Source organism: Sorex araneus, chromosome 3, assembly GCF_027595985.1.
Source record: "Sorex araneus isolate mSorAra2 chromosome 3, mSorAra2.pri, whole genome shotgun sequence".
Classification (NCBI taxonomy): Eukaryota; Metazoa; Chordata; class Mammalia; order Eulipotyphla; family Soricidae; genus Sorex; species Sorex araneus.
This window is the reverse complement of record NC_073304.1, coordinates 77,742,000-77,768,749: the sequence shown is the minus strand read 5'-3', so window position 1 is coordinate 77,768,749 and position 26,750 is coordinate 77,742,000. Positions and strand designations below refer to the sequence as shown.

General features: G+C 39.7%; 4 protein-coding genes across 5 annotated transcripts; all 4 read right to left on the bottom strand.

Annotated features, from left to right (window-relative positions):
* LOC101543035 (kinesin-like protein KIF23) lies at positions 1-2,940 on the bottom strand. The gene is given in 3 exon segments (XM_055133572.1): positions 1-38; positions 41-533; positions 535-2,940. Coding segments are annotated over 3 exon segments (2,937 nt in total).
* A 7,803-nt stretch (positions 2,941-10,743) lies between these two features.
* Positions 10,744-12,794, bottom strand: LOC129403574 (olfactory receptor 4F4). Of its 2 annotated transcripts, XM_055132603.1 has the most exons (2): positions 12,784-12,794; positions 10,744-11,671 (listed from the first exon to the last, which is right to left on the bottom strand). In XM_055132603.1, exons 1-2 carry the CDS (start codon positions 12,792-12,794, stop codon positions 10,744-10,746), a joined length of 939 nt encoding a protein of 312 aa, XP_054988578.1. The 2 variants fall into 2 exon arrangements, with proteins under 2 accessions (XP_054988578.1, XP_054988579.1); XM_055132604.1 differs by lacking the exon at positions 12,784-12,794 and having other exon boundaries at positions 10,744-11,709.
* A 5,061-nt stretch (positions 12,795-17,855) lies between these two features.
* On the bottom strand, positions 17,856-18,794 carry LOC129403622 (olfactory receptor 4F6-like). Its single transcript, XM_055133083.1, has one exon. It carries the CDS (start codon positions 18,792-18,794, stop codon positions 17,856-17,858), a length of 939 nt encoding a protein of 312 aa, XP_054989058.1.
* Positions 18,795-19,443: 649 nt separating this feature from the next.
* On the bottom strand, positions 19,444-22,536 carry LOC129403648 (kinesin-like protein KIF23). The gene is given in 2 exon segments (XM_055133402.1): positions 19,444-20,129; positions 20,131-22,536. Coding segments are annotated over 2 exon segments (2,940 nt in total). The 3' UTR covers positions 19,444-19,595.
* Between the last annotated feature and the right edge of the window lie 4,214 nt (positions 22,537-26,750).

Sequence of the window (26,750 nt, the reverse complement as noted above, 5' to 3'; positions counted from 1 at the left end):
TCATGGCTTCTTGCGCTTGGGTTATGCATGGTGCTGATCCCAGGTCCCAGCTGAGAGCCTGCTCTCATCTCCACAGCCACAGAGCACCTTGTTTCCACATCGGTCCACTCAGACTCGGTCCCGTCTGGCGGGGCAGGCACTACTGCGGAAGATCTTCGTTTCCGACCAGTTGGTGATTCTTGTTTTAATGTCTCAATATCCGTAAACTGAACAGACTGTCCACCGCCCCTTGCTTTATAAACATCACCCTTTATCAGTTTAGTCTCAATCTCCCCATCGGAGGCTAGTTCCTGGTGGGTCAGCATGTACTTCACACACTTAGCTAGTGCCTTTTCGTTTGCAAGAGAGACTGTGATGGCGTGAGGGACATGTGGCTGCATGACTGTCTCAGTTTGCACGGTAGAGGCAGGCTTATGATCTACCCATCTGTCTCCCGCAGAGCGTGATCGCCTGTGTCGGTGACGGATTGGTGGTGCAGTCCTTCGGAGACGATCCTCTTCTACTTCTAGCTCATTCCTGAACGTGGGAACGAACCACCTCCCTGCCTTCAGTCCAGTACATCCCTCGCCTTCTGTCTGACACCATACAAGTTTTACTTTGTCCTGGCTCCTGCTGCCTACGCCTCGCAATGGATGTGACACTGACAGGCGTGTTGTAGGAGGGAATTTTCTGCTCCCATTCGGAAATACAGGAAGCTACAGAAATGCTGCTGCAAGAGTTAGAGAGCCTATGTGGCTGTGGCTGGCTCATGAGTTGCTGGCCGTTCGGAATCTGAGCAATATAGTTACTAGAAAGAGGGACTGGAGACGGAGAAACAGATCTCTGAGTGACTCTTTCTCGGTCCCGCTCCCGAGAGGGTGTCTCTGGCTTCTCGGCTTTAGGCTCAGTGACTATTGCCTTCAATTGTTTCAGCTTTTCGTCTTTGACCCAGAGTTTGTTTTGCATCTCCAACTGTTTGGCTGCCACCCAACGTTCGCATTCCTTCTCCCATTTCATCGTCCTTTCTGTCACCATGCCCTGCAACCTGGCCTCCAATCTCTTCTTAGCGGAAAATTGCCGCTGAAGTTTTTGATTCTGTGTTTCAAGTTCCTGTTGCAGATTGCGTTTATCTTCTTCATATATAGTAGTTGTTTTCTCTAGGATTTCAATCTTATATTCTAAAGTTCTGTTTTTCTTCTCCAGTTGTTCTATTTCCAATTTCTGTTCTGAGATCACCTTTTCTTTTTCATTTAGTTTTCCTTGAATGTAGTTTTCTTTATTTAAAACAGTACTGTCAAATTCTTGCAACAAAGTTTTAAAATGTGTTGCTTGTTTGTTAAACTCATCGACCATTATCTGCCGTAGGTGGTGTCGTTTCTCTAATGCTTCAATCAGTTTGGGAAGAGTCTGCTCATCATTGACGTCCAGAATCTCACAGGAAGGTAATGGTGGAAAGCTCTGTAGAACCACATCTGTAACCAGCAGTTCTTGCATGCAGCTGGCCCTGGTTCCATCCCTGGCACCACACACGGTCCCCTGAGCACTGTCAGCAGTGATCCCGTCTCCGACTGGACCAGCCCAAACCTGGTTTCTGTACCGTCTTCCAGGTGTCAGACCACAGATAGCCTTGTCTGCTGGTCTTGTCACTTCGGCTTCTTGAGTCACCTCTGCAAATCTCATGACTTGCAGGCTCTCTTCATAATCTTCAGTTTTCGGGTTCACACACACGATCATGCGCACTTGTCCTTCCCCATCAAAGTAGTTCTTGAACAGATGGGTCAACTTTGAGTCTCGGTACGGAACCATCTTGTTGGTTCTACACATTTGATTCTCTCTCAGGACCTCCATGCAGGTCCTCAGCGTCATCAGTGACTGATTAATGTTTCCTGCTTCACGTAACCTATTTCCTTCTGCTTTTGTCTGGTTAGTTCTTTCGCTTCCAGCGAGATCTACCAAGGACATCTGGCTTATAGAGATTTGTTCTTTCTCCTGTAGGACGTTGTCTCCATCTGCATTCAAGGGCGCCTGAACCAATTTAATGTTGAATACACTATGTGAACGGCTGGACTCACGATTCAAGTGCGTGTTCGCAATGCACCTCTTCTTCTGGCCTCTCCAGAAAACTTCAAAGGCCTCCTCTGTTGATTTTACTTCTACTTCTGTACATCCTGCAACATACATGTTACGGTTCATATCTTCACGAAGCACTTTAGATTGAGGAATTTTTGGCTTTATGGGATCAAACAGCGTCTCTTCCAAAAGATCATAGATATAATTGTAATATATTTCGATATAGGAGACAAATACACCATAAACACTGTCTTCATCAACTTCTGCTTTGCAAAATTCCTGTACATTTATCATATCTGCAAACTCTGGATCTACTTGTCGTTTGCTGGAGGGGGTCTTTGGGTTGGGCATGGTGTCTCTTTTCTGTCGTTCTAATAAAGCATCAATTTCAGATTGTATGTCCATGCTGTTCCTATCATTAGATTTAAAAACATATCACTTAGCTTGAAACCGGCCTATGCTTTTGAAGATCATGCCCAAGCAGCGAGGAAGCAGTCCTCCCTCCCCTGGGGAGCCGGTCATGGTGTGTGTCTTTCCACTGCTGGTGACGCCATATGTGAAAAGGAGACCATTTTTGCCATGAATAAGGTTGTCTACTAAGGGATTCGCCACAACATCAAACAGCTCCTTCTGGGTGGTGTACGTTCCGAATACCTGTTTGAAAGTATACCACGTCTCCTTATAGTCCCCATTCAGGTTGAGCCTGTAGCCCTCCGGAGTGTGCAGCTGGATGGTCGTGTTGTTGATCACCTCTATGCAGCACTCCTGGTCAGGAAAGGCCAGTGGGCGCACCCGGCAGTACACCCCACCTGGGTCTTTCAGGCTTATCTGGGAGCCTTTTTTCACCATCAGTTTCCTGGGTGTCTTAGTTCTCACTCACGCCGGCTTCATGGCAGCGGTTCCGAGAGGCCCGGGGTGAGCGCGTGCGAGGTTGCCTCAGCCTGGCGTCCGGCGTCCGGCGTCCGTCCGGCGGGAGTGGACAGACAGTCGCAGGCGGCGGCGCGGGGATGGGGGCGCAAGGGGACGCGGCTGAAATTTGTTTTCAACTTGTCATAAAATAGTCTGATCTAGGGGGGTAGATAGCACAGGGGTTAAGGCACATGTATTGCATGTGGCCTACCCTAGTTCTATCCTGCACCATATGGTCCTCCCAGCATCCCCAGAGAGTGTGTGTTCAACTCTGGAGGCCCCCTGAGTATACTGTATGGCTTGGGAATCCCCCGAACCACAGGCCTGAACAGTACTATATTCTTGGGCCTTAAAATTGAACCATTGACCAACTTGGCTGAAGTTTCCATGAGGGGCTGTGTGCCTTCTAAACACTGTTGGAAGAGGCCACTCCACTCCCAAGGAAAGCCAGTCTATCTATGCCAATATATAAATCATATCTATTTTGAAATTAAATAGTTATGATGTTGATATCTTAATATAACATTATAAAATTATTTAAAATTAGCCATTAATAAAACGTCTAGGTCCTAATAGGTGAATGGACAAACAGTATGAAAAATGGACTCAGAAATGTAAATTGCATATGTAAGTGTGTGCATATTTCCTTATTTTTTTTCTTTTTAGTTCACATCCAACGGTGCTCAGGGGTTACTCCTGGCTCTGCACTCAGAAATTATTCCTAGCAGTGCTTGGGGGACCATATGGGACCCTGGGGATCCATCCCAGGTGCTGAGTGCAAGGCAAATGCCCAACCTCTGTACTATCGCTCTGCCCCCAAAATGCGTATTTCTTTCTTTCATGAAATTAAAATGGGAAAAATGTAATGCTGTTTTTAAAAAGAATACAGAAATTTTTTAGTATTATTACTATCAAAACTGGCAAATTCTCAGTGACATAAATATATTACATTACATTGCTGGTGGAAAAATAGACTGATAAAACATTAAACATTTTTGGTAACAGGTGAGGTCACTGAAAGACAGAACAACAGAATCAGTAGTACCAAACAGCGTAAACTATTGGTGTTGGAACACAAAGCAATTACCAATCGAAAGATCAGAACACAGGTGAAATAGAATCATGGCGGGCACTTTGGTGGTGGTGCCTGCAGTAATTTGTTTATTGATATCACAAACTTTAGCCATATTGTAACTACCTAAACTCTAAAAATATGATGACAGTGAAATTTTATCAGTAAGATTTTATAAGGAGGAATACCTCAATCCCCCCAAATATAAACCTCCCTTGAAATCTTGTATTAAGAATTTTAAATCCAAACTGCTTCGTGAAATAATACTCAATATGGATCTATATTTGAAAACTAAAAAGTCTTCTGCACAAAATCACATACATTATTACTAGGTTAGCACTGCTGAAATGGTTTGTATCCTGGAGTTTGCATGGTAATTTTTATTAAGAGGAACATTTCATACTGAATCTATTAGCTTAAATACCAAAATGTTTAATTTATTATATGTGATTTAATGTTTTTATGATCTTTAATGATTATATACTGGGACAATTGCAGTACTAAATGCAGAAATTTGAGTGTATTAAACATAATAGAGTTGGATTCATTAGAATGTCTAAGTAACAGGCACAATAGAAATCTAAAAGGAGACTGGAGATGTATTGGAAAGACAATAGTGCCCCAGGCTTGTTGGTAGTCAGTTCATTTCTCTCTCTTCCCCAGTGTAGTCTGATCTCTCCCCGACAAGCGCAATCGTAGTCATAGTTTTAGTCATCGTCCCGGTCATCAGAGTTCCCTCATCCTAGTCTCATAAACCTCAGAGTCCTCTCCCTCACTACATCCTTCCTCGGATCGTCAGTCTCCTCAATTTCTAGATTTTGAAGTACTGTCCATATTGTTATCCGGAAGGCTGGACCAGTCTGCATTCCCACCAACAGTGAAGGAGAGTCCCTTTCCCCCACATCCACGCCAGCACTGGTTGCTTTTGTTCTTTTGAATGTGTGCCAGTCTCTGTGGTGTGAGATGATATCTCATTGTTGTTTTGATTTGCATCTCCCTGATGACTAGCGATGTGGAGCATTTTTAAATGTGCCTTTTGGCCATTTGTATTTCTTTTTTGAGGAATCTTTTGTTCATTTCTTCTCCCCATTTTTTTGATGGGGTTGGATATTTCTCCATGGTAAGTTTCTAACTGTGGGACTGATATAAAGACGAATGCCTACATAGTTTTTGTTAAATAATTGTCAAATTACCCTTCATTGTGTTGAGGTATTTTGCACTTCTATATGAAGATTGCTCTTTCTTCAGTTTTGCCAGGGGATTTAGCAATTTTTTATCCTCGTGTTGGAAAACATTATCTCACTGTGGTTTTAATTTGTCTTTATTTTACTATGGTTAATTTCAGCCTTTTTTTTTTTACATATTTAAGGGATATACTGTATCTGTTCTTCATGTTATCTTTTGCTATTTATTTCAATTTTAAAATTCGTATTATGTAAAAACAATCATTTTAAGGTTACCCTTGTCCAGTCAGCCTCTGTGGCAAACTCTCTCTCTCTCTCTCTCTCTCTCTCTCTCTCTCTCTCTCTCTCTCTCTCTCTGTTTTTCTCTTTTACTCTCCCGATTTCTGGCCACTATGTTCTGTAACAGATACTGAAGGGTTATCATGTTTATTCTTTCACCTACTTTCAGCATGCCATTCTTGTCCAGACAGATTATTTCCAACTATCTTTGTCATAATGGTCTCTTCTCTACCCTAATTGCCTTCTCCCCCAACAGTTGAGTCAGGGTGCGGATTAATCCTCCTTGCCCTTGTTTCTACTGTCCTTGGGTATTAGTCTCGTATTATTTTTTTTTTTATATTCCACAAATGAGTGCAATCATTCTATGTCTGTTCTTCTTCTTCTAATTCATTTAACTCAGCATGATATTCTCCATGCTCATCTATTTATAAAAGAATTTCATGACTTCATTTTTAACTGCTGCATAGTATTCAATTGTGTAGATGTACCATAGTTTCTAAAACCAGTCATCTTTTCTTGCACACACAGGTTGTTTCCAGATTCTGGCTATTGTGAATAGCACTGTCTTCCCATTCATCAATTTGCTTGAGTGGGCACCAGTAATGTCTCCATTGTGAGACTTGTTGTTACTGGTTTTGGCATATCGAATACACCATGGGTAGCTTTCCAGGCTCTGCCATGAGGTTGGAATACTCTTAGTAACTTGCTGGGCTCTCCGAGAGGGATGGGGGAATCGAACCTGGGTCGGCCACTTGCGGCCTTACCTGCTGTGGTATCGCTCCAGTCCATGGCTGGACTGGAATAGTGAATTATTGTGAATAGTGGATTAAAATATATTTTAGTATACCTGTTAACCATCTGTATATGTCGTTAGGGGAAATATCTATTCAACTCTTCTCCTCATTTTAAATTTATTTTTTATCTTTTTTTTTTTCTAACTGTAGCTAGTAGTGCTCAGAGCTTACTCCTGGTTCTGTGTTCAGGGATCACTCTTGGAAGTGTTTGGGGGACTATATATGATGCTGGGATTGTACTGGGATGGCCACATTCAAAGCAAGCATCTTAACCTTTATATTATTTCTCAAACACTGTTTGAATCTTTTTTTTAAATTATAGGAGCCATGTCCAGCAGTGCTTATGGATTCCCGTGAACACAGCTGTCCATGATCTGAGATGCAACCAGGAATGGACTTCAAAGCCTTGCACATGCTAGTATGTACTACTACAGATATTTCCTTGGCCATTGATAGATTTTTTTATCTTGTTGTTGAGCCACATTAGGAAGTGCTCAGAGACTACTTCTGAATGTTTTTTTTTTCCTTTTGGAGGAAGCGAGGGCCAAGCCGGTTGGTTGAGCAGTTGCCGTTTATTTCATTCTCCCCATGCACCTGTTCCAGACTCACTAAACTCCTCAGTCTAGTCTCACACTGCCCCTCATTCCCGTTTCCTCCTGTCTCTCCTGTTCATCTCTCCACATTCCCTCTTGCAGCCACATCTCTCATTTCTTCATATGCCTGCTCCTGCATTCTTCCCCTACATTCTTCTCTCTGTCCCCTTTGCTTTTCTCTCCGTGCTCCATCTTGCTGCCCTGGTTTCTCTCTCCTCTCTCTCTAACTCCTCAGCTTTGGGGGTAGATGCCACACCCAGTCCCATAGCAAAATCAGCATAAGAAAGCCTTTCCTTTGCTCACAGGCAAAATACCACTTAAGGATTTTTTCTCCTTTCCTTAGTCCAATAACTTTATTAACATCTTAATTCTACTTCCTTTTTTTTTCTTAGAATTTTATTTTATTGAATCACCATGTGGAAAATTACAATGCTTTTAGGCTTAAGTCTCAGTTATACAATGCTGGAACAACCATCCCTTCACCAGTGTCCATATCCCACCACCAAAAAAAAAAAAAAAAAAAGCACACCTCCCATCCCGCCCCCCCGCACCCCCCCTTGCCATGTAACTGATAAATTTCACTTTACTTTCTATTTACTATGGTTACATTCAACATTTCTTTTTTTTTGCTTTTTTGGGTCACATCCGGCGATGCTCAGGGGTTACTCCTGGCTTTGCACTCAAGAATTACTCCTGGCGGTGCTCGGGGGACCATATGGGATGCCGGGGATCGAACCCGGGTCAGCCGTGTGCAAGGCAAATGCCCTACCTGCTGTGCTATCGCTCCGGCCCCTACATTCAATATTTCAACACAAACCTCACTATTATTGTTAGGAGTACCCCACTAGTCAGACCTGTTGTGAAGAGATATGAGGCAGTAGCGGCCGCGCGGTTTCGGAGTTTTGTACTTTAGCAACTAAGTCCAGGGAGATTTCTTCCAGATATTGGATCATTGCAAGCTTGTAAACCCCATCTGTGGTCGTCATAATATGGTGGTCACCACACCAGATGTGCGGCCACTGGGATCACACCTTGGCGGCGGGAGGGGCCGGTGCCACCTCTTAATTCTACTTAATAGTAGTTATTTTTTATGGATACAGTAAGAGACACATTGAGCTTGTAATGTGGCTCTTCAGGGGACATGTCTCTATAGACTCAGACTACAGTGCTCAGGTTGGATTAATCATTCCTAAGCCTAGCAGGCTCCGAATCTAGTTATTACTTTTTGCATCATGACAGAATTTGTCCATCACCATGCTTAAACCTTATCGTTAAGTATTATGGTGCATTGGCCAGGCACATTTCAATGCCAGGGTAGCACATACATCACTGCTTGCCTTGGGTCCATCCAGTCCCTAGTTGTGACCCTGATTTTGGGGTGCTAGGAAGTAAGGGCTACTGAGGCTTAAGTTGAAAGAACAGATATCCAGGAGGTAAATATCATAGTCAATTAACTTCCAAGTTACAAAAGCATAGCATCGTCTTCTTGTGTCAATACAAAAAGGACATTGCTCTGAATTAACTATGCAAAGGACTTAAAGAGAAGAGAAAAACAATATTTACAAGTCAACAGAGCACAAAGAAAGAGGTTACAAGTAAACACAGAGAAGTGGGAGCACTGTGATGGGAGTAACTCAATAAACCCAAGCTCCCTGCAGAGAGGTTGAAAGGACAAAACAATGTTATCCTTATCCTACATGTGTCTTATTTTTCTCTCCTTTTGGCTTTTTGGGTCATATCCGACTTTCCCAGGGGTTACTCCTGGCTCTGCACTCAGAAAATACTTCTTGTGGTGCTTGGTTGTTAAGTTGTATGAGTTATTTTTAATGTATTTTAAATATTAGCCCTTTAAGAAACATAAAAATGTATTTTTTCAATTGCTAAGTGGCCTGCTTGACTGTGATATCATTTTTTCTGTTTAAAGATTTTAAGTTGAATGTTTTCTCATTTATTTTCTCTTACTTTTGTTTCATTTGGTATTGGAGTTGAATATACGGATACAACCCTGATGACGAGGTGTTTGAGTATAACACATATTTTCTCTGTGTATTTTATGACTCTGGGTATGTTATCTAAGTTATTAATCCAGTTTTAGTTATTTTTGATACAGTGTTAAACAGTTGTTGAATTATTATAATTATAATTATTTTTTTGCACGTGGCTGTCTAGGTTCCCTGTACTATTTGTTGAAAGACTATATTCATTTTATGCTCTTGTTTTATGTCAAAAATTGATTTTCCATATATCTGGAATTATTTTCCAGGATTTCAGTTCTGTTCTGTTAATCTTAGTGTCTGATCTTCTTAGAGTGTCATGGTATTTTGATGCTGTTCATAGTATAGCTTAAATATGTGCCCATATTCATTATTACTTATGGTGTAGGTAGATTAATTTGACTTCAAAAATGTTCTGTTAAGAGCTAGTCATTGGGGTCAGAGAGATAGCTCAAAGGACTTGAGTGTATTCTTTGCATGCAGGAGTACTGTGTTCTATCCTGAGCACTGGCTGGTTCTCAAATCATCACAAGGAGTGATCTTAAGTACAGAGCCATTAGGAGCCCCTGAGTACCACCAGGCATGGACCCAAACAAAAACAAAACCCAAGAGCAACAAAAAAAAATACAAAACTCTAAATTATGAAAAATGACATGTATGAATCCAAATTATATACTTTATCTCAGCATATTCAGAAATTTGGATACTTTAAAAGTACTTAAAAGACCTTTGGCTGGAGTGATAGTACAGTGGGTAGGGCGTTTGCCTTGCACACTCCCGATCCAGGTTCGATCCCCGGCATCCCCGATGGTCCCCCAAGCACTGCCAGGAGTAATTCCTGAGTGCAGAGCCAGGAGTAACCCCTAGCATTGCTGTGTGTTACCCACAAAGAAAAAAAAGACCTGCGTGGACTCACCCTTTGTGTCATTCTTGACAGTAGATTAACACAGGTATAATGATATAAATTACAATAGGAAGGTTTTTTTTAAACATCTTTAAAGTTTACATATAAATCCTGTCACTAAGATATATTTTCATTTAGAAACAGTGCAGTTGCTTTGATAATATAGGGGAAATGAGTCCAATGAAAGATCAAAAATCTTAATAAACCAGTCTCTACATTATTAATTTTGGCGTTAAGTCCAACAATTTTAGGGCTTAGTCTGGCTTTATGCTCATGGACACTCATAATGGTGTTGATAGAAACATATGTGATTCCAGGAATAGAATCCGGTTGATTTATGTACAAGGCAAGCTCCTCAATCCCTTGTTCTATTTTTTTGACTCAAAAACCGACTAGTACTTTTCTTGGAAGAAGCATACCAAGTGATGCTTAAGGGTTGCTTCTGGCTATGTACTCAGGAATTACTCATTGTGGTGCTTAGGTGGGTGGGGGCATGTGGGATACTTGGGGCTGAGCCAATGTTGGCTGTGTGCAAGGCAAACACCCTACTCATTGGACTGTCACCACGACTTGAATAGTATTTCAGCTTCCTGCTATTATTTTGATGACCACTCATAAAAGCAGAGGAGTGAACAAATTCTAACATATTTATGTCTTTTATCATTTTGAAAATGTGAGATATTATCTTCAAATTGTGACATTAATTTGCATATATATAAGATTATAATCACAGGTTTGTCAAAGAATAAGTTAATGCAACATTTGTGACAATTTTTTGAAAATAACTAAAGGTATGGCTATGGCAGTTACAGTTTTCTTGAACTTTACTAAAGTCATTTATGAAATTTACAATGAACTATATCATTCACTGTCACCCCATTGCTCATCGATTTGCTTAACCAGGCACCAGTAACGTATCCATTATAACTGTATCATTATTTCAGATTAATTTCATAATTAAGCATCTAAGTTTTTACCCTGGAATTCACATTCTGTTTTAGGAGCCGTCTCATTGCAGCTTTCATGTCTTTATTCCTTAGTGTATATATGATAGGATTCAACAGAGGAGTGACCACAGAATAAAACACAGCAAGAAATTTATCTAATGACTTAATAGGGAATGGCCAGGCATAAATAAAGATACATGGTCCAAAGAACAGAAGAACTACTGTAATGTGAGCTGTCAAGGTAGACAAAGCCTTAGATGACCTATCTGAAGGGCGATGCAGGATGGTCACTAGGATAATAGAGTAGGAGATGATGAGGAGAACAAAAGAACACACAGTGAGTATGCCACTGTTAGCAATGACCATGATATCCAACTTATAAGTGTCTGTACAGGCAAGTTTGATGACCCTAGGAAGATCACAGTAAAAGCTGTCGACTTCATTTGGACCACAAAATGGTAAGTTCACTGCAAAGGCCAACTGGCTCACTGAATGGAGGAAACCAGTTCCCCAAGCAGCAGTCGCAATGCCAACACATACATTTCCTCGCATAATTGTGGTATAGTGAAGGGGTTTGCAAATGGCTATGTATCTGTCAAAAGCCATGGCTATGAGGATTACCAGTTCACTCCCACCAAAGAAGTGAAGGAGAAATATCTGAGTAAGGCAGCCCTTGAGCGAGATGACTTTACGTTTACTGAAAAAGTCGGCAATCATCTTGGGAGCTGTGACTGAAGACAGACACAAATCAATGAGGGAGAGGTTGGCCAGTAGGAAGTACATGGGGGAGTGAAGATGGGGGTCAGAAGTCACAGTTAGGACAATCAAAAGATTTCCAAACACAATTCCCATGTAGAATACAAAAAAGAATACAAATAGGAAAATCTGGAGTTCTAGAGAATCAGAGAGTCCTAGAAAAATGAACTCTGTCACCATGGAGTAATTTCTCTCATTTTTTGATTCATTCCAAGGTATAGTCTTCTTTGTGACCATGGAGAAGAGAGGGAGAAAGAAGTGACAACCATTATTTTCAAATCAAAACATCAGTTTTGCATGACTTGTATTATATAATGACTCCCTATAGTTATTTCTAAAACCCTTCATAGTGCACATAATATGAAACTAGTTTTATTCTACAGCCCACATCTGATATTGCTATGTTACTATATTGAACTATAGTTCAATTATCCAGCTCTCTTCAGGTTTTACATTCAAGCTAGTTTTGGTGGAGGAGGGATCTACGCACAATTAGCTGAGCTCAAGGATTTATTCCTGTCTCTGTTCAGTGATAGCTTCTGGTGGTGCTTTGGGGATCATATACAGTGACAAGGATCCAGCTAGATTCAGTGATGTGTACAGCAAGAGCTTAAACTCATGTATTTGCTGCCTAGCTCTCATGGCAGTTTTATTCCTAATAAAATTCTCCTTTTCTTGCCTTTTCAGCCAAATTTAGTCCATAACTCCATTTACCTCTGTATTCTTTGTTGCTGATCTTCAAAAACAGTTTATATTCTGCAGCTCTTGTCATTACTCTTTTATGATTTAGTTTTTGGAGTCACACATAGTGATGCTCAGGACTTAATAATGACTCTATACTCAGAGATCAATTCTTTTTTGGAGGGGAGTCACACATGGCAATGCACAGGGCTTACCCCTGTCTCTGCACTCAGGAACCACAGCAGGCGGTCTCAGGAGACCATATAGGATGCTGGAAATCGAACCCGGGTTGGCCATGTGCAAGGCAAATGCCCTACCCGCTGTGCTATCGCTCCAGCCCCCTCAGAGATCACTTCTGATGGTGTGAGGGGACCATACAGGCTGCCAGGATCAAACCTAGGTTCGCATGCAAAATAAAGGCCATACAACTTATTATCTCTCCCATTTCCATAACTCTTAAATATCCACTTATTGTATGAGTTTTCTATCTTAAAAATATTTTACTATATATGTTTTTGAGAACATGTTACTAGTTTTCCATTACGTACTTTTGTGTATAGTTCTTGAAAATCCTATGAAACAAATCATTTTCAATCTTGTTAAACAAGGAAATTGCAGTGCATTAGTTTCATACACATCTGTTGCCCTTGAGCCTCCTTAATACTGTTATTTTTGTTTTTGTAAATGTGCATAATAGCTATATCTACCCTCATGGTAATTATGAATTTTAAATGAAGTAGTAAAATATTTTGCAAAGAATTTAGTGGGTTTTCAATACAATTTTATAAGTATTAGTAGCACTGTTGTCCTGTTGTTCATTGATTTGCTCTAGCGGGCACCAGTATTGTCTCCATTGTGAGACTTATTACTGTTTTTGGCATATCGAATACGCCATGCCACGAGTATCTTTCCAGGCTCTGCTGTGCAGAAGGATTACTCTCAGTTGCTTGCTGGGCTCTCCGAGAGGGATAGAGGAATCAAACCCAGGTCTGCTGCATGCAAGGCAAACACCCTACCCGCTGGGGCCCGGAGCAAAAGCATAGCAGGTAGGGCATTTCCCTTGCATGCAGCTGACCCAAGTTCAATCCTCTGCATTCTATATGGTCCCTCAAGCACTGTTAGGAATAATTTCTGAGTTTAGAGCCAGGAGAAACCCTTGAGCATCACTAGGTGTGACCCAAAAAGCAAAAAAAAAAAAAAAAGTTAAAACTTCTCTATATGGTTAAGCAAACCATAATTATTAGTAGTTAGACTAATCTAAGCTTCTGATGCAAAGAGGACTATCTAGTTACCAAAAATCATTCTTTTTTTTTTTGTCATTTTGACCACACTCAACAGTACTCAGGGCTCTGAGCTCAGTAATATTTCCTCATGAGACTTGGGGTACCACATGCTACCCTCCCTGTACAATACAATCTCACTGGCTCATTTACTTGTAATCTATATGTGAGTCATAGCAAAATGATTGAATGTCAAATTTCTTCCATCTTGACACAATTTGAGAGTTACTCTTTAGAGTTTTGGTTAGAAATCTTGTTAGAAACATGAAAATTAAGACAGATGTAAAGATACTGCCTTAGGCGCAGTTTACATTTATTATATCTTAAAAATTAGTCTGAGAGTTATAAGGCTTTGCAGAGGATGGAACTCATATTTAAATTGTTCTGCCATCAAAGTGTGTAGAAGAGAGTCAACTAAAATAAAACTAAATGTGAAAATGTAAGATTAAAAAGTAAATAAAAATAAATTTGAAAGAAAGAGGAATAAGATTAAAAATGAGAATTCAGGATGGGGAAAAGGAGGAAATATAAAAAATTTACATAAGAGAAAATGTGAAGGAAATTAACAAGAGATAAAATTGAGATAGGATTCTGTCTTGTTTTTCCAAGGAATTAGCATTTTAATATAATGTAGTGAATTATTAATAATTATAAAATGCTCAATATATTTCTAACAAATAAGAACTAGTAATTGATAATAGCAGTTATTAGTAATAACTGATCAATAGGATTTGAAAGAAACATATGGTACAGACACTTTAAGAACAGAAGTTAGAAGTTGATGGATTCTAGGGAGAAATGAAGTAAGTGTTACTCTCATCAAACTTTATGGACCAGTAATGGTATTTGTTTGTGTGATTTCCTTAATCACAGTTACTCCATGGTTCTTGGAAATTATACCTTTTATTATCTGGATCCCATTACAAATTTTTTAAATTGATATTTAGAGTGAGTTCCAAATTTTAGCCCTATCCTTTAAAGTTCCACATTATTATTTTCAAAGTCATTTTTAATTTAGCAATTCAGTTTTTCCAGATGCAGTATACATTTAATAGTAAAATTGGTGATGAATATGCCTTTTAATTCCCTCAGACCCTGGCAAGCTACCCGTGACGTGTTCAATATGCCAAAAACAATAACAACAAGCCTCACAATGGAGATGTTACCGGTGCCCACTTGAGCAAATTGATGAACAACAGGACGACAGTGCTAGAGTGCTATATAATAATAAATATGATTCTTATTGACAAGAAAGAGGAGAGTTCATAGTGTGAGAAAATTTCTGACATAGTTGATTGATTGGGATATTAATTTAAAATCTATGTAAACATTTTAGAATTAATTTTAGATATTTGCCAATATAATCCATTTGATTTTACTGGGGAGGACATATCTGATAGTTTATGTCTTTTACGTAATAGGGAAATATACTAGGAATAATAGTTGCATTGCAGTGCGTATTGCAATGAAAAATATGTTTGCCATGGTAATAAGAATCTGTATACTATGTTCTTTAGCAGAAAATTTTCTTAATTAGTGAGTAGTATCCAACAAATTTTAGAATTGTGTTGATTTTTTTTTTTTTTGCATCACACTCGGTGATGCTCAGGGGTTACTCCTGCCTTTGCACTCAGGAATTACTCCTGGTGGTGCTTGGGGGACGATAGGAATGCTGGGAATCGAACCTGAGTCAGTTGTGTGCAAGGCAAACGCCCTACCTGCTGAGCTATTGCTCCGGCCACAGCATGTTGATTCTTTTTATTTTCTCTTATTTATTTTATTCTTGGGCTGGAGTGATAGCACAGTGGTAGGGCATTCGACTTTCACGCGAATGACCCATGTTCAATTCCTCCACCCCTCTCAGAGAGCCTGGCAAGCTACCGAGAGTATCACACCTGCACGGAAGAGCCTGGCAAGCTACCTGTGCCTAAAAACAGTAACAATAAGTCTCACAATGAGAGACATTACTGGTGCCCGATCGAACACATTGATGAGCAATAGGATGACAGTGACAGTGATTTTATTCTTGGGCCATATCCAGCGGCACTTAGGGCTTACTCCTAACTTGTGTGTAGGCATCACCTTTGGTGAGACTTGGTGGACAATAGAGAATGCTGGGGATCAAACCCAGGTTGGTCGAGTACAATTCATGTACTCTACCCACTGTGCTGTGTTTTTGGCTCTGAATTGTGTTGATTCTAAATCAAACATTAAATTTAAGGTCATTAATGTATTCTAGAATCTTACACATAATTGTAGCAACCGTGATATAGGTTGTACTAGAAAATCTTTCTCCATGCATTTCATAAAAAATTAAGTTATGGTAAAAAAACATTAAATCACTCTCTGTCCTAAGCATCTTTTATACTCCTGAAAGGAAATCACTGTAAGTTTCCATAATTGTCACTGAAATTTAAGTTGTGGAGATTTAGGTGATAGCACAAATTCACTGTGTCACCTTGGGCATGCCTGTGCAAATCTATGGGCGATAGTTTATCTGGTTTGAAATGAGTTAATTAGATCAGAACTTCTCCAAAAAATTGTCACATGTCTTAGAATATGATTTGCATATTTTTTTCCGTTAAAAAATGTCCCAAACTAGCCATCACGGGTTGAAAGAAGGAATAAAAGGTAAGAAAAACTGAATCACTCATATTATTTCTTCTAAGTATTTATTCTAACTTCATGGAATTATTACATCTTTTCCTGAAGATAAATACACAATTATTGTATTATACACACTTGAATTCTGCAGGATGGCTTATTGCTAATAGAAGTATTTCAATAACAAAAATGTGACAGTTTATCTAGTTCTGCTGACATATTTCAGATTCATTGTTATACCTACCTCATTCATAATGAAGAAGCTCAGCAATTTTCAGAGCAAATAAAAATGCAGATTTTTCTCTTATTTGCACTTTATCTTGAAACACGACCTTAATGTGGAAAAATATCTATATAAATTGTCTTCTTTAGTAAATCATTTTGTTAATTAAGCGTCTTTATGAAAGTGTCCAGATGTATCTGAAGAGATCTGGAAGTAGCCATCCCAGACTTTGACTTTTATAGTCTCAACAAGTTTTCTCTTGAGGAAACATGCAATATCTTGAGTTAAAGGCTGTAATGACAGTTTCTTGGCCTACTTAGGTGTTCTTACAACCTTAATGAGTTTAAAAGTGATTTCTTAAAAAAGAATACTAGTAAGTCAATTAAGTAAGATAAATGAAGTGAAAATCTGGATAATCTAATTAGAGATAAATGACAGTGCTTTAGATTTGCAAAAAAGAGATAACTTAGAGCATTGATGCCAGTTTGCAGAAAAACAGGAAAAATAACTGACTGACAGTAATTTTTATTTTTTATTTTATTTTATTTCATCAATTAGTGTTTTTATTGAATTGCTTTAATTAATCATGTGGAAATTAAAACTGAACAGAATTACTACAGTAAATTTTTATGAAATCCAGTTGCAAAAATAAAACCAACTGTGCTATTTACCACCAGACTTTACAGATCTTACCCAAGTCACTAATCATCTGTTTGTAGTGAATACTCTTGTTTAGAAACAGGCACATCAAGCAAACAGATACAAATGGGGTATCCTTTCTAGGGAGTAAAACCTTTCAAATACGTTTAGGATTGACAAAACTTTTTAAAAGTAAATTAAAAAATGCTTTGAGGTAGAGTGAATTTGCTACTGAAGAAATGGAACATAGATAGTTTTGCATGAAGCAAATAGTCTCTAAAATGACATTAAATAAAGTTCACTAAAAAAGACAAAGACCCGCAAAGTATTTTTACATAGTATTGCCTTCCAATTCATCTAACTTAAACTTAACTTAAACTACAGTTATGATATATATTTTTTTGCCACATAGATGTTTTTGTACTTTTTTTTGTTATTGTTTTGCAGGGGTCATATCCAGTGGTGCCAGGCAACACCATTGAGGCCCAGGGGCCACCGGAGTCTCACACATTTAAGATATGTCTTCTTTCATCTGAACTAAATTCCCAACCCTCTTTCATGATTTTAATGGCTGTTGTTTTATATGAACTCATACTTATCCATTGGATACACATAATTTCCACAAGAAATATTAACTGATTTCCACTGATTATTAGTGTGGAGGTCCTGAAAATACAAAATAATATTTATGTACATATATATATATTTGTGTAGATAGGAACTACTCACATGAAAATTAAATGAATAATCTGCCACAATGCAGTTTAGATTTAGGTTGGATAGAAATATATAAAAAATTTTTTCTATGTACAAAATAACTATCTGAAAATGAAATTATTTGATTCAATATCTCTTTATAGATTTTAAACATCTTTTAGAGTTCATAAGAAACTTGAGGACCTTGTTGGATCATGAGATATATCTTGTGCTCTTCTCAATGAAATCTGTTATGTCATATCTCTAGAACTTATAACCTGTTGACTCAGCCTTTTCATTGCCATCTTCATATCTCTGTTTCTTAATGTATAAATGGCAGGATTTAGGACAGGAGTGACAACAAAGTCCACAATAGCAAAAAATTGATCCAGTGACTTAGTAGGGAAAGGCCACACATAGAGAAACATGCATGGAGCAAAAAACAAAACCACCACAGCAATGTGAGCTGACAAAGTGAAGAAGGCTTTGGATAAATCCTTTGAGGAATGTTGTCTGACAGTGACCAGAATAAAGATGTATGAAAGAATTAAGAAAAAAAAAGTGGCCATAGATATGAAACCACTGTTGGCAGTAACCACAAATTGTAAACTGTAAGTGTCTTTGCAAGCAAGTTTAATAACCCGAGGAAAATCACAATAAAAGCTACCCACATCATTAGGACCACAGAAAGGTAAATTTATGACAAAAACAAACTGAAACATAGCATGAATAAACCCAGTGACCCAAGCGGTCACTATCAAAATTATGCACATTTTTGGATTCATAATAGTTAGGTAATGAAGAGGTTTGCAAATTGCTGTGTACCTGTCATATGCCATGGATATGAGTAATACCATTTCAACTCCTCCCATAACATGGATAAAGAACATTTGTATCATGCAGCTGTGGAAGGAAATAATTTTATAATCATGGAACAGGTCTGATATCATTCGAGGAACTGTGGTAGAAGAAAGGCCCAGGTCAATGAGTGATAGGTTGGCCAGTAGAATATACATGGGAGAGTGTAAATGAGAATCAAAAATCACTGTGAATACAATGAAAAGGTTTCCCAGGATAATACCTACATAGCACAAAGAGAAGAAAAGAAAAAGAAAAAGCTGCATTTCTAAAGAATGTGCAAGTCCCACTAACACAAATTCAGTTACTGCTGAACCATTTACTTGATCCATTGAATCCTGAAGAAGGGATAGTAATGAAGTGACCTAAAAAAAAAGAAAAGTTCAACATAAAGTCACTATAATTACATTATGAGTTGATTATTTAAAGTTTATAATTAATTAATATTTAAGTTATAACAAAATATTCACAAAATAACAGAAACATGAGGTTTCAAATTAGTGTAATATGACCAAAACTGCACTCTGAAACAATCTACTGCTTAGAGCAAAACTATAATTTATTTAAATATAAGAACAAATCTGGCACATAATACATTAGAAAATAATACAAAATTAATTTAAGAAATTTAGGTATGAGAATATAATAAAAATTAGAAACAAAATATTGAAACCTAGAAAATTAGAAAAATATATGTGAGTAAAAAATGTATTTCATAAATGAGTTAAAAATATATAATCAAGTATAGAAACGCATGATTACTTTTAAAATACCTGTGAAATTTGTCTTCTTTTTGTTTTTTGAAGTGTGATCTAGATATATTCTTCCTTATTCAGAGAAGACAACTTTCACGAATTAGTTTATCAAGTATATAATAAATATACAAAAATATTATAAGAAAGCAGTTCATATAGCAATAGTCAAAGTCGTTCTCCACTATTAATATTAAATACGGCAAGGCATGTCATGAAGTCTTTCAAATCATAGCTGTCTCGGAACAGCAGGGGATCTTTGATCTAGGCCAGTGTGCGGTGTGCTGAGGTACGTGAGAGGCAGCAAAGCTAGTCCAGCATGGTTCCGCAGACAGACAGCACCAGCGCAGATGGAAACGTCTCACAACTGAGATGGTCAGTTCATGGCTTCTTGCGCTTGGGTTGTGCATGGTGCTGATACCCAGGTCCCAGCTGAGAGCCTGCTCTCATCTCCACAGCCACAGAGCACCTTGTTTCCACATCGGTCCACTCAGACTCGGTCCCGTCTGGCGGGGCAGGCACTACTGCGGAAGATCTTCGTTTCCGACCAGTTGGTGATTCTTGTTTTAATGTCTCAATATCCGTAAACTGAACAGACTGTCCACCGCCCCTTGCTTTATAAACATCACCCTTTATCAGTTTAGTCTCAATCTCCCCATCGGAGGCTAGTTCCTGGTGGGTCAGCATGTACTTCTCACACTTAGCTAGTGCCTTTTCGTTTGCAACAGAGACTGTGATGGCGTGAGGGACATGTGGCTGCATGACTGTCTCAGTTTGCACGGTAGAGGCAGGCTTATGATCTACCCATCTGTCTCCCGCAGAGCGTGATCGCCTGTGTCGGTGACGGATTGGTGGTGCAGTCCTTCGGAGACGATCCTCTTCTACTTCTAGCTCATTCCTGAACGTGGGAACGAACCACCTCCCTGCCTTCAGTCCAGTACATCCCTCGCCTTCTGTCTGACACCATACAAGTTTTACTTTGTCCTGGCTCCTGCTGCCTACGCCTCGCAATGGATGTGACACTGACAGGCGTGTTGTAGGAGGGAATTTTCTGCTCCCATTCGGAAATACAGGAAGCTACAGAAATGCTGCTGCAAGAGTTAGAGAGCCTATGTGGCTGTGGCTGGCTCATGAGTTGCTGGCCGTTCGGAATCTGAGCAATATAGTTACTAGAAAGAGGGACTGGAGACGGAGAAACAGATCTCTGAGTGACTCTTTCTCGGTCCCGCTCCCGAGAGGGTGTCTCTGGCTTCTCGGCTTTAGGCTCAGTGACTATTGCCTTCAATTGTTTCAGCTTTTCGTCTTTGACCCAGAGTTTGTTTTGCATCTCCAACTGTTTGGCTGCCACCCAACGTTCGCATTCCTTCTCCCATTTCATCGTCCTTTCTGTCACCATGCCCTGCAACCTGGCCTCCAATCTCTTCTTAGCGGAAAATTGCCGCTGAAGTTTTTGATTCTGTGTTTCAAGTTCCTGTTGCAGATTGCGTTTATCTTCTTCATATATAGTAGTTGTTTTCTCTAGGATTTCAATCTTATATTCTAAAGTTCTGTTTTTCTTCTCCAGTTGTTCTATTTCCAATTTCTGTTCTGAGATCACCTTTTCTTTTTCATTTAGTTTTCCTTGAATGTAGTTTTCTTTATTTAAAACAGTACTGTCAAATTCTTGCAACAAAGTTTTAAAATGTGTTGCTTGTTTGTTAAACTCATCGACCATTATCTGCCGTAGGTGGTGTCGTTTCTCTAATGCTTCAATCAGTTTGGGAAGAGTCTGCTCATCATTGACGTCCAGAATCTCACAGGAAGGTAATGGTGGAAAGCTCTGTAGAACCACATCTGTAACCAGCAGTTCTTGCATGCAGCTGGCCCTGGTTCCATCCCTGGCACCACACACGGTCCCCTGAGCACTGTCAGCAGTGATCCCGTCTCCGACTGGACCAGCCCAAACCTGGTTTCTGTACCGTCTTCCAGGTGTCAGACCACAGATAGCCTTGTCTGCTGGTCTTGTCACTTCGGCTTCTTGAGTCACCTCTGCAAATCTCATGACTTGCAGGCTCTCTTCATAATCTTCAGTTTTCGGGTTCACACACACGATCATGCGCACTTGTCCTTCCCCATCAAAGTAGTTCTTGAACAGATGGGTCAACTTTGAGTCTCGGTACGGAACCATCTTGTTGGTTCTACACATTTGATTCTCTCTCAGGACCTCCATGCAGGTCCTCAGCGTCATCAGTGACTGATTAATGTTTCCTGCTTCACGTAACCTATTTCCTTCTGCTTCTGTCTGGTTAGTTCTTTCGCTTCCAGCGAGATCTACCAAGGACATCTGGCTTATAGAGATTTGTTCTTTCTCCTGTAGGACGTTGTCTCCATCTGCATTCAAGGGCGCCTGAACCAATTTAATGTTGAATACACTATGTGAACGGCTGGACTCACGATTCAAGTGCGTGTTCGCAATGCACCTCTTCTTCTGGCCTCTCCAGAAAACTTCAAAGGCCTCCTCTGTTGATTTTACTTCTACTTCTGTACATCCTGCAACATACATGTTACGGTTCATATCTTCACGAAGCACTTTAGATTGAGGAATTTTTGGCTTTATGGGATCAAACAGCGTCTCTTCCAAAAGATCATAGATATAATTGTAATATATTTCGATATAGGAGACAAATACACCATAAACACTGTCTTCATCAACTTCTGCTTTGCAAAATTCCTGTACATTTATCATATCTGCAAACTCTGGATCTACTTGTCGTTTGCTGGAGGGGGTCTTTGGGTTGGGCATGGTGTCTCTTTTCTGTCGTTCTAATAAAGCATCAATTTCAGATTGTATGTCCATGCTGTTCCTATCATTAGATTTAAAAACATATCACTTAGCTTGAAACCGGCCTATGCTTTTGAAGATCATGCCCAAGCAGCGAGGAAGCAGTCCTCCCTCCCCTGGGGAGCCGGTCATGGTGTGTGTCTTTCCACTGCTGGTGACGCCATATGTGAAAAGGAGACCATTTTTGCCATGAATAAGGTTGTCTACTAAGGGATTCGCCACAACATCAAACAGCTCCTTCTGGGTGGTGTACGTTCCGAATACCTGTTTGAAAGTATACCACGTCTCCTTATAGTCCCCATTCAGGTTGAGCCTGTAGCCCTCCGGAGTGTGCAGCTGGATGGTCGTGTTGTTGATCACCTCTATGCAGCACTCCTGGTCAGGAAAGGCCAGTGGGCGCACCCGGCAGTACACCCCACCTGGGTCTTTCAGGCTTGTCTGGGAGCCTTTTTTCACCATCAGTTTCCTGGGTGTCTTAGTTCTCACTCACGCCGGCTTCATGGCAGCGGTTCCGAGAGGCCCGGGGTGAGCGCGTGCGAGGTTGCCTCAGCCTGGCGTCCGGCGTCCGGCGTCCGTCCGGCGGGAGTGGACAGACAGTCGCAGGCGGCGGCGCGGGGATGGGGGCGCAAGGGGACGCGGCTGAAATTTGTTTTCAACTTGTCATAAAATAGTCTGATCTAGGGGGGTAGATAGCACAGGGGTTAAGGCACATGTATTGCATGTGGCCTACCCTAGTTCTATCCTGCACCATATGGTCCTCCCAGCATCCCCAGAGAGTGTGTGTTCAACTCTGGAGGCCCCCTGAGTATACTGTATGGCTTGGGAATCCCCCGAACCACAGGCCTGAACAGTACTATATTCTTGGGCCTTAAAATTGAACCATTGACCAACTTGGCTGAAGTTTCCATGAGGGGCTGTGTGCCTTCTAAACACTGTTGGAAGAGGCCACTCCACTCCCAAGTAAAGCCAGTCTATCTATGCCAATATATAAATCATATCTATTTTGAAATTAAATAGTTATGATGTTGATATCTTAATATAACATTATAAAATTATTTAAAATTAGCCATTAATAAAATGTCTAGGTCCTAATAGGTGAATGGACAAACAGTATGAAAAATGGACTCAGAAATGTAAATTGCATATGTAAGTTTGTGCATATTTCCTTTTTTTTTTTTTTTTTTTTGCTTTTTAGTTCACATCCAACGGTGCTCAGGGGTTACTCCTGGCTCTGCACTCAGAAATTATTCCTAGCAGTGCTTGGGGGACCATATGGGACCCTGGGGATCCATCCCAGGTGCCGAGTGCAAGGCAAATGCCCAACCTCTGTACTATCGCTCTGCCCCCAAAATGCGTATTTCTTTCTTTCATGAAATTAAAATGGGAAAAATGTAATGCTATTTTTAAAAAGAATACAGAAATTTTTTAGTATTATTACTATCAAAACTGGCAAATTCTCAGTGACATAAATATATTACATTACATTGCTGGTGGAAAAATAGACTGATAAAACATTAAACATTTTTGGTAACAGGTGAGGTCACTGAAAGACAGAACAACAGAATCAGTAGTACCGAACAGTGTTAACTATTGGTGTTGGAACACAAAGCAATTACCAATCGAAAGATCAGAACACAGGTGAAATAGAATCATGGTGGGCACTTTGGTGGTGGTGCCTGCAGTAATTTGTTTATTGATATCACAAACTTTAGCCATATTGTAACTACCTAAACTCTAAAAATATGATGACAGTGAGATTTTATCAGTAAGATTTTATAAGGAGGAATACCTCAATCCCCCCAAATATAAACCTCCCTTGAAATCTTGTACTAAGAATTTTCAATCCAAACTGCTTCGTGAAATAATACTCAATATGGATTTATATTTGAAAACTAAAAAGTCTTCTGCACAAAATCACATACATTATTACTAGGTTAGCACTGCTGAAATGGTTTGTATCCTGGAGTTTGCATGGTAATTTTTATTAAGAGGAACATTTCATACTGAATCTATTAGCTTAACTACCAAAATGTTTAATTTATTATATGTGATTTAATGTTTTTATGATCTTTAATGATTATATACTGGGACAATTGCAGTACTAAATACAGAAATTTGAGTGTATTAAACATAATAGAGTTGGATTCATTAGAATGTCTAAATAACAGGCACAATAGAAATCTAAAAGGAGACTGGAGATGTATTGGAAAGACAATAGTGCCCCAGGCTTGTTGGTAGTCAGTTCATTTCTCTCTCTTCCCCAGTGTAGTCTGATCTCTCCCCTACAAGCGCAATCGTAGTCATAGTTTTGGTCATCGTCCCGGTCATCAGAGTTCCCTCATCCTAGTGTCATAAACCTCAGAGTCCTCTCCCTCACTACATCCTTCCTCGGATCGTCAGTCTCCTCAATTTCTAGATTTTGAAGGACTGTCCATATTGTTATCCGAAAGGCTGGACCAGTCTGCATTCCCACCAACAGTGAAGGAGAGTCCCTTTTCCCCACATCCACGCCAGTACTGGTTGCTTTTGTTCTTTTGAATGTGTGCCAGTCTCTGTGGTGTGAGATGATATCTCATTGTTGTTTTGATTTGCATCTCCCTGATGACTAGCGATGTGGAGCATTTTTAAATGTGCCTTTTGGCCATTTGTATTTCTTTTTTGAGGAATCTTTTGTTCATTTCTTCTCCCCATTTTTTGATGGGGTTGGATATTTCTCCATGGTAAGTTTCTAACTGTGGGACTGATATAAAGACTAATGCCTACATAGTTTTTGTTAAATAATTGTCAAATTACCCTTCATTGTGTTGAGGTATTTTGCACTTCTATATGAAGATTGCTCTTTCTTCAGTTTTGCCAGGGGATTTAGCAATTTTTTATCCTCGTGTTGGAAAACATTATCTCACTGTGGTTTTAATTTGTCTTTATTTTACTATGATTAATTTCAGCCTTTTTTTTTTTACATATTTAAGGGATATACTGTATCTGTTCTTCATGTTATCTTTTGCTATTTATTTCAATTTTAAAATTCGTATTATGTAAAAACAATCATTTTAAGGTTACCCTTGTCCAGTCAGCCTCTGTGGCGAACTCTCTCTCTCTCTCTCTCTCTCTCTCTCTCTCTCTCTCTCTCTTTCTCTTTTACTCTCCCGATTTCTGGTCACTATGTTCTGTAACAGATACTGAGGGGTTATCATGTTTATTCTTTCACCTACTTTCAGCATGCCATTCTTGTCCAGACAGATTATTTCCAACTATCTTTGTCATAATGGTCTCTTCTCTACCCTAATTGCCTTCTCCCCCAACAGTTGAGTCAGGGTGCGGATTAATCCTCCTTGCCCTTGTTTCTACTGTCCTTGGGTATTAGTCTCGTATTATTTTTTTTTATATTCCACAAATGAGTGCAATCATTCTATGTCTGTTCTTCTTCTTCTGATTCATTTAACTCAGCATGATATTCTCCATGCTCATCTATTTATAAAAGAATTTCATGACTTCATTTTTTTAACTGCTGCATAGTATTCCATTGTGTAGATGTATCATAGTTTCTAAAACCAGTCATCTTTTCTTGTACACACAGGTTGTTTCCAGATTCTGGCTATTGTGAATAGCACTGTCTTCCCATTCATCAATTTGCTTGAGTGGGCACCAGTAATGTCTCCATTGTTAGACTTGTTGTTACTGGTTTTGGCATACCAAATACACCATGGGTAGCTTTCCAGGCTCTGCCGTGAGGTTGGAATACTCTTAGTAACTTGCTGGGCTCTCCGAGAGGGATGGGGGAATAGAACCTGGGTCGGCCGCTTGCGGCCTTACCCGCTGTGGTATCACTCCAGTCCATGGCTGGACTGGAATAGTGAATTATTGTGAATAGTGGATTAAAATATATTTTAGTATACCTGTTAACCATCTGTATATGTCATTAGGGGAAATATCTATTCAACTCTTCTCCTCATTTAAAATTTTTTTTTTATCTTTTTTTTTCTAACTGTAGCTAGTAGTGCTCAGAGCTTACTCCTGGTTCTGTGTTCAGGGATCACTCTTGGAAGTGTTTGGGGGACTATATATGATGCTGGGATTGTACTGGGGATGGCCACATTCAAAGCAAGCATCTTAACCTTTATATTATTTCTCAAACACTGTTTGAATCTTTTTTTTAAATTATAGGAGCCATGTCCAGCAGTGCTTATGGATTCCCATGAACACATCTGTCCATGATCTGAGATGCAACCAGGAATGGACTTCAAAACCTTGCACATGCTAATATGTACTACTACAGATATTTCCTTGGCCATTGATAGATTTTTTTATCTTGTTGTTGAGCCACATTAGGAAGTGCTCAGAGACAACTTCTGAATTTTTTTTTTTTTCCTTTTGGAGGAAGCGAGGGCCAAGCCGGTTGGTTGAGCAGTTGCCGTTTATTTCATTCTCCCCATGCACCTGTTCCAGACTCACTAAACTCCTCAGTCTCGTCTCACACTGCCCCTCATTCCCGTTTCCTCCTGTCTCTCCTGTTCATCTCTCCACATTCCCTCTTGCAGCCACATCTCTCATTTCTTCATATGCCTGCTCCTGCATTCTTCCCCTACATTCTTCTCTCTGTCCCCTTTGCTTTTCTCTCCGTGCTCCATCTTGCTGCCCTGGTTTCTCTCTCCTCTCTCTCCAACTCCTCAGCTTTGGGGGTAGATGCCACACCCAGTCCCATAGCAAAATCAGCA

Bases quoted from the DNA above. Each gene is read 5' to 3' on its own strand.
- LOC129403622 (XM_055133083.1), bottom strand. From the start codon at position 18,794: ATGGATCAAGTAAATGGTTCAGCAGTAACTGAATTTGTGTTAGTGGGA.